At 56.8% G+C, this 8,173-nt stretch overlaps 1 protein-coding gene across 1 annotated transcript in view; it reads left to right on the top strand.

Moving 5' to 3' along the window:
- Positions 1 to 1,659: 1,659 nt before the first annotated feature.
- HHIPL1 (HHIP like 1) overlaps positions 1,660 to 8,173 on the top strand; it is a gene marked incomplete at its 3' end in the record, with an annotated part of 19,254 nt that continues 12,740 nt past the window's right edge. The window contains exons 1-4 of the mRNA XM_029950907.1: positions 1,660 to 1,779; positions 4,067 to 4,740; positions 7,312 to 7,455; positions 7,539 to 7,651. Of these exons, the coding sequence (XP_029806767.1) occupies positions 1,660 to 1,779; positions 4,067 to 4,740; positions 7,312 to 7,455; positions 7,539 to 7,651 (1,051 nt within the window). The remainder of the gene's footprint in view (positions 1,780 to 4,066; positions 4,741 to 7,311; positions 7,456 to 7,538; positions 7,652 to 8,173) is intronic.

Here is an 8,173-nt window from a genome sequence, read left to right as displayed (position 1 = left end):
GGTGAGCGCCGGGCACCGAGATCGGCTTTCAGAAGCCTGTCCTGCTCCTCTTTGTGTCTCTGGAGCTGAGGACGGTGCCCGGCACACAGTCAGTGTCCCGCAAACACTTGCCCAACGGAACACTGCTGACTAATCCGGAAAGAGCACCAGTGTGGGCGTCCGGAGGGCTGGGTCTGAGCCTTGGCGTGACCACTTCTTAGCATGTGACCTTTTCTGAGCCTCAGTTCCTGTCTATAGGCCAGAAGTCACGGTGACCCTATCTCGCAAAAAACACATGTTGTGTGTGTGCAGATGGACCCTCCCTGCACTGACCCCCCCCACAGCTGCTGGTGGGAGTCACAGGAGGGCCCCGGGGCAGCCGTGTGGGAGAGGATGCCACACGGAGGCCAGGCCTGGCTGTCTTGCCCACTGGTCGGATAAGGGGGTCACAGGAAAGAAACCCTGTGAGGCCAGGGACAGCGACTGACCGGAGACGTCCAAACGTACATCGCCAAGTGGCCCTTAGCCTCGCAGGAGCAGGAGAGGTACAGGAGGACATGGCCGTGTGTGACCGTGGTGGCTCCAGGGCAGGGAGTCGCCCCTGGCCCAGGGCCGAACACACACCCACCAGGGCAGCCTGCCCCCTGCCGCCCCGGGAGGCCTCCTGTCAGAACCCAGCCTGGCCCTGCCATGAGGAGGGGAGCATGCGGCCGCAGGAGGACCGTCCCCAAGGCCTGTAGCGGCCTAGAGCCGAGTCAGTCCAGACTGTGGCCTGCTGTGTCCACGGTGGGGCAGAGGGTAGACCGTGCCAGGCACAGACATAAATAATTACCTCTGCTCAGGTCAGGGGCTCTGACAAAGGAGGTTCTTTTTTTTTAGTTTCTAATTTTATTTATTTATTTTGAAGAGAGAGAGAGAGAAAGAGAAAGAGTCCCAAGCAGACTCTGCACTGCTAGCGCAGGGCCCGACGTGGGGCTCGAACCCACACACTGAGAGATCATGACCTGAGCTGAGATCAAGAGTCGCATGGGGGCGCCTGGGTGGCTCAGTCGGTTAAGCGCCCACCTTCACTCAGCTCAGGTCATGACCCCGTGGTTCGTGAGTTCAAGTCCTGCATCAGGGTCTCTGCTGTCAGCACAGAGCCCACTTCAGATCCTCTGTCTCCCTCTCTCTCTGCTTCTCCGCTCCCCCGACTCCAAATAAATAAACATTAAAAAAAAACCCTGAGTCCCTTAATTGCCTGAGCCACCCAGGTCTCCCCCAGGGGAGGCGTCCATACAGCCTTGGAGCTGAGGCTTTGCTCTAGGCTTTGGGGGCAGTGGCAGCCAGCAAGCCCGGAAATGCCCCGGCTCCTCCCTATCTCCCACCCTCCAACCCCCGTAGGTCGAATCCGGCCTGTGACCTTGGCTGGGGGCTTCCTTCCCAGCCTCTTCTTTCCCATCTGTACAATGGGACGAAGAACACGCTCCTGGCGCAGTCAGTCGCATCGAGGAGGAAATGTGGACTTAGCGGCGCACCCAGGGCGGCCCTGGCCCACGGTCCACCCCCATGCCCTGGGCTGTTATTATTGTGAGCACTGTTTCTCCGACGGCCATGGCTGTGAGGATGAATGGATCGCTGCTTTCAAGGGAAGGGTGTGCCTGCCCAGGGAACAGTGTGCGCTGAGGCGCAGAGGTGAAGATGGCAGAGGGTGTCAGGAAACTGAAGGGGTGCAGGAGGCGGGAGCTGATGGCAGAGCTGGGGGCAGGGCTGGATCCCGAGCGGTGGTGCCTCTGCGCTGGCTCTCAGGCTGGGGTCCGGGTGTGAAATGAGGGATCCTCTCAGCTCTCAGGGAGGGGGTGGGTGCTGGAGGCCTGAAACTGGGGAGAGGTCTGCTGGGCTTGGTCACCTCTGCCTGGGTCCCCAGAAAGCAGAGCCTGGGACAAAGCCTGGGGGTTATTTCCTTCTTGGGGTGAGAGGACCCAGAAGCACGAGGGACAGGGGCTGGGCCAAGGGTTGCTGCTCAATGCTGGGCCTGGTTCCTAACTGCAAGTCGAGGGGCGCCGGGGGGCTCAGTTGGCTAAGCGTCCGGCTTCAGCTCAGGGCATGATCTCACAGTTCGTGGGTTCGAGCCCCACGTTGGGCTCTGTGCTGACAGCTAACTCAGAGCCTGGAGCCTGCTTCGGAGTCTGTGTCTCCCTCTCTCTCTGACCCTCCCCTGCTCGCGCTGTCTCTCTCTGTCTCTCAAAAATAAATAAAAACAAAAAACCCCCACAAACTGCGAGCTGGGACTGTCCCCTGGGTGAGGAGGAGAGCAGAGCACTTTACCCATCGGCACCCCGTCCCGGGGCTCACAGCCCTGTCCCAGGAGGGACTGACTGCCCTGCATTCCAGATCGTGCCCCTGTGGGCCCCAAATGGAGTTCCCAGTGTCTCATCAGTTGGGGGGGCCCTTGGCAGGAGGCCGGGGAAGCCAGGGGCGGCTGATCCATCTGTCTCCAGAGGAAAGCTACACCGGCAGCCTGGCGGCAGAGGGCCGCCCAGGATCCTGCCCGAGGTGCCTGAGCAGTGGAGGAAGAGGGTTCCGGGGCCAGGGGACGCGTGGGCGTGGGAGTTGCACAACCTCCACTGTGCTGGGGAGAGTGGGGTCGGCCCGAGACCAAACCCGGACCCCTCCGTGCTGCCTGAATGGTACTGAATGACCCCGGGGGGTGGGCGGCTGTGCCTCAGTCTCCCCATCTGTAGCACTTTCCCCTTCATGGGCCCTTGTGGAGATGAAGCCAGTAATGGAGGTAGGAGCACCCATTCACCGTTAAGGACCAGTCGGTAAGTTAGTATCCAGCACATTCCCTACACATTCGCTATGGGTTTACTATGTGCTAGGTCCTGTCTTAAGTTCCGGGACACACAGTGACCAAGACAGCCAAAACTCCTGTCCTTGTAGGGGCGCCTGGGGGGCTCAGTGAGTGAAGCCTCTGACTTCGGCTCAGGTCATGATCTCGTGGTTTGTGAGTTCGAGTCAGGCTCTGTGCTGACAGCTCAGAGCCTGGAGCCTGCTTCGCATCCTCTGTCTCCCTCTCTCTCCGCCCCTCCCCCACTCATGCTCTGTCTCTCTCTCAAAAATAAATAAACGTTAAAGGTTCCTGTGCCTGTAGAATTCACCTTCCAAGGAAGACAGACGGCAAACATGCAAACCCATTCACTGTTACAGATAATGGTGAGGCTTGTGACTTGGGGTGTTTTAATTCAGTTTAGTTCTGTTTTGTTTTAAGTTTATTTATTTTGAGAGAGAAAGTATGTGTGGGGGAGGGAAGGAGAGGGAGAATCTCAAACAGGCTCCGCACTGTCAGCGCAGAGCCGACCCGGGGCTGGAACTCAGGAACTGTGAGATCGACCTGATCTGAGGTCTAAAGGTTAACTCACTGAGCCACCCACGTGCCCCTGGGGGGTTGTTTGCTGGCTTTCCTAAGCAGAGTCAGAGGTCAGGAGGGGGGGTGGCTGGGTGGTCAGGGCAGATCTCTCTGAGGACGTGTCCCTTAAGTGGCGATCTAAATAAAGTGAAGGAGTAGTCTTGCAGAAACAGGGCAAAGGACCATATGAAAAGAAATACGTGCCTCAGGGGCACCTGGGGGCTCAGTGGGTCAAGCCACCGACTTCGGCTCAGGTCATGATCTCACCGTTTGTTGAGTTTGAGCCCTGCGCCGGGCTGTGTGCTGACAGCTAGCCCAGAGCCTGGAGCCTGGTTCTAATTCTGTGTCTCCCTCTCTCTCTGCCCCTCCCCCACTTGTGCATTCTCTGTCTCTGTCTCCCTCTAAATAAATAAAATTTTTAAAAATTTTAATACATTAAAAGAAATTTTAATACATAAAAAATGCGGTGTCTCGGACCCTTTCTGGCACACTGTAGAGGCTGTGTGCTGTTAGCAGCAGTAATACTGTGGTTATTTGGTCTCGCACAAGCATTAAGGCAAGAGGAAGAGGAAGAAGGTGAGGGATAGGAGGTTGCTGCGTAGTTGAGACTCGCCGCGTGGCTAACGGTCGGGGCCCCATTTTACAGATCCGCCGCCCGAGGCCCCGGGAGGCGGGTAGCCTGCCGGAGCCTGCACACAGCGCCCCCGCGCGCCCCTGTCCCCGCAGGAATGTTCCCCGTACGCGGCCCACCTGTACGACGCCGAAGACCCGTCCACGCCGCTGCGCACGGTGCCCGGGCTCTGCGAGGACTACTGTCTGGACATGTGGCAGACGTGCCGGGGCCTGTTCCGCCATCTGTCGCCCGACCGCGAGCTCTGGGCCCTGGAGGGCAACCGCGCCAAGTTCTGCCGCTACTTGTCGCTGGACGACACGGACTACTGCTTCCCGCGCCTGCTGGTCAACGAGAACCTCAACCTGAACCTGGGCCGCGTGGGCGCCGACGCCAAGGGCTGCCTGCAGCTTTGCCTGGAGGAGGTGGCTAACGGGCTGCGCAACCCGGTGGCCATGGTGCACGCTCGGGACGGCACCCACCGCTTCTTCGTGGCCGAGCAGGTGGGGCTGGTGTGGGCCTACCTGCCCGACCGCTCGCGCCTGGAGAAGCCCTTCCTGAACATCAGCCGGGCCGTGCTCACCTCGCCCTGGGAGGGCGACGAGCGCGGCTTCCTGGGCATCGCCTTGCACCCCGGCTTCCGGCACAATGGCAAGCTCTACGTCTACTACTCGGTGGGGGTCGGCTTCGATGAGTGGATCCGCATCAGCGAGTTCAGGGTCTCCGCGGAGGACATGAACACCGTGGACCACAGTTCTGAGAGGTGGCTTCCCTGGGGCGTCGGGAGGGGTGGGGTGGTGTCCGGGCTGAAATCGGCTGCCATGCGCCCCAGTGCACGCCGGTGCGACAGGACCAATCCACCATGTGCGCCTGCACTAGCTGCTAAATCCTCCGTCTCCCCCAGGGAGGGGCTGAGCCCCATGTTCTGGGCTCCGGGGAGGGACAGTCGCAGAACAGCGTCACAGGCCCATGTCCGGACTCCTGGATCAGCCACTGCAGTGGCTCATTTCATGCGATTCTCTTAAAGCCCAGTGAGAGTCTCCCTGTTTTGCAGGTGAGGAAGTGGAGGCTGGGAGAGGTAAAATGACCTGCTAGGGCACATGGCTGGGAAGCATCAGAGCTAGAATCCCCCTGGTCCCTCTCCTGAGCCCCACCTTCCCCTTCTCCTCCCCTGGACCCTCTGCCACCCCTCCTTCCCCCAGCAGGTTTATCGGCACCTTTCAACACAAGCCTCCTGTCTGTGTGTTATCTGTGCTCACCCCCCACTGTGTTCAGAATCGCTTTGACCTGGCGTGGCATGAAGGGCATATGTATCAGTCTGGGTCCAACAGGAAAATAAACCCCGTACCAGCTAATTCAGCAGCAAGATTTGATGCTGGGAATTAGCTAGTCAGGTGCTAAAAAGGAAAGAGCTACCTGGGGAAGAAGTGAGGCAACTCTGAGTTTACCAATGAGAGGAAGCTGCTTCCACCTCTGAGAAGGAAGCTGGAACCGCAGGGGGCCTGGGCAGGGGAGAGTTGGAGCCAGGGAGGGGCACAGCTATTGCCAAGACATTGCCTGAGCAGAGAGAGAGAGAAGGGGAGAAATACCCTGGCTTCTCCCTTCCACCCGCCCTCCAATCCCCTGCCTGCGCCTTCCATTGGCTGACCTTTGTGGAGGCCAGCCGGCAAAGGAACATGGGAAATGTAGTTTGCAGGCTCGGAGTCTCTGAAGCAGAGAGCAGGTAGGGGCAGAACCAGGACCGATCTGAGGCAAATAATGGCACATCATGTATTTAATAACACTGTAAAGTCTGGACATTGAAAGTATAAAACGGAGAATGAATGAAATATGCTGGCTAATGTGAAGGCTAATGTAGGTCTTGTCAGACTGCATTAATTTTGACTATGAGCATCCTGGCAGCCAGAGCAAAAGGAGAAAATGTCATTCTCATGATACTGCATGAGGCTGTACAACTAGTTCTCTAAGAGATACCAGGTTTATCTCTTGTAGCAGACAGAGGGACAGAATGGCTGTGCGTCATTGGTGAATTTTAGAAAGTGATTCTTGATAAAAACTGAAGGTACAACACACAATATACAGATGAACATATTTCATAGTCAGGGTTCAGGGAGGGTCCTTTGGGGACCTATCAAGTACAAGCCTAGAGCTTGACTCTCAGAGGGGGAGAAGTGGGCATGGTTGGCTCAGGGTGGGGCCAGGACCGCATGGTCATCCTTGCCTGAGTCAGCTGTGAGTCTCTGTTCCCAGGGCTGGGATCCCAGTGGGAGGTGGGGACCTGATGGTCTGAGCTCTCCTTTCCAGGGAGGACTTGGGGCTCTGTTTTGCTCACCAAGTCACGTGTGGTGGCCTCCTATGTGGGGGCCTCAAGGGAAGATCATGGTTCTGGAGGTCTACAGGCCTGGACTGAAGTTATTTGACCTTGTTGTACTTTGGTTATTCATATCTGGGTTAATAAAGGATTAGTAAGTCAGTGACCGATCCTGGAAAACCTAAGCAAACAGAGCGTTGGCTACAAAGGTACGGGGAGGCTCTTGAGAAGGAAGAGGGGGAAGATTAGTAAGTGCAAGAAGCCAGTGAGGAGCAGAAGGGAAAAGTTCTTTGCGTTGCTAAGTTTGCTCCTCCTGGTACATCCCGAGACGTCTGCGTGGAAACCCAAGTCCACACTCACTAGCCACTGTTCCTATCCCTGCACCTATGCTTCCGGAAGCCAGGAATGTGTGGCTCCTCCCTTCTTCTTGCCCCCCACCCTCCGTGGGCAAACCCCAGCCAGAAGCCAGCTGGCCGGCCGTGTCGTGTAGGGCTTTCTGCCAGGACAGTAAAGGAGGTCGCTGAGGGGTGAGTATGTATGTGCTTAGCTACCCATTTCAGCAACCCACCTCCTTAGAAGTTAGGACACATAACATATGAAGGGGGTGTGGAGGAAGTGCACGGCTTTAGTGGCTGGTGTGTGGGTAGCTATGATAATGTTGTGCCCGTGATGGGGTCAACAGTATTGTATGATCCTAACTGGGGAGCTAGCAGTGGAGAGCGGAGAGAGGACCCGAGTTCCAGTGTCCACTCTGCTCTCTACCGGCTGCGTGACCTTGGCCAAGTTGCTCAACCCCTCTGCGCCTCCATTTCCTTGTTAGCCCAATGGAGTGAATTATCCCCGCCCAGCCTACTAGATAGATCCTTCTAAAAAATCACCTGCTATAAAATGTATGAAAAGTCTTTTCAACCGTGAAATGGCTTCTGAGAGAGAAGAGATTTGATTGCTGCGATCTTGTTTTGTGTTTTTGCTGAGGTTGGTGTTTTTAAATTGGTTTGGTGGGGGTGGCTTATCTCCTCTTAGGATAATCCTGGAGATCGAAGAGCCCGCCTCCAACCACAACGGGGGCCAGCTGCTGTTCGGAGACGATGAGTACCTCTACATCTTCACTGGTGACGGCGGGATGGCCGGAGACCCCTTTGGAAAATTTGGAAATGCCCAAAACAAGTACGTTCCACTTAGGGCTGGCTGGTGGGATGGTTTACACACTCTCCTGGGGGAGGGGGTTACTGCCTCACCCCACGGCGCAGGGGGGTAGGAAGGGCTCTGGGCCCCAGCTCGGCCTGCAGCTGGGGACCCCCAGCAAGTCGCTTCCGCTCGCCAGTTAGACGGGATAATAATAATCTCCAGGGGGAGGCTTGTCGTGAGGCGTAAAGGCGACCCTGCTTGTTGAGGGCCAGGCGCGGAGCCCACTCGTCACAGGTGCCTGGCGAGTGACATCAGAGAGCCTCTGGGGACATGGGATCTTCTCAGGAGTCAGCCCAGCCCTGCTCGAACTAGAGGGAGGAAAGAGGGCCTTCCGGGACCAAATGACCAGTGTGAGCTGGGAGAGCAGGACTGTCTGGGCATGAAACCTTCTGCCCCACGGGTCACCCACAAATGGCCCTGACACTGAGGCATAGTCTTGCTGTCACGTATTGACTTCTTGGCTTGAGCAGACAGCCTGCCATTATTGTACTCCTTATGCACACACACACACACACACACACACACACACACACACACTGTGTAGATGAGGGTATCTAGGGCAGCCTCCTCCCTTCTCTTAGCTAAAATGACAAAACCTTCTTTAGCCCAGAAAGTAAAAATAGCGAGGGTGATGTTGATTACAGTAATTAAACGTTCATGATTTGTCACTTGCGCTTTCATACGTGACACTGGAGGA

The sequence above is a fragment of the Suricata suricatta genome, chromosome 9 (genome assembly GCF_006229205.1).
Source record: "Suricata suricatta isolate VVHF042 chromosome 9, meerkat_22Aug2017_6uvM2_HiC, whole genome shotgun sequence".
NCBI classification, from domain to species: domain Eukaryota; kingdom Metazoa; phylum Chordata; class Mammalia; order Carnivora; family Herpestidae; genus Suricata; species Suricata suricatta.
This window is presented reverse-complemented; position numbering and strand designations above follow the sequence as displayed.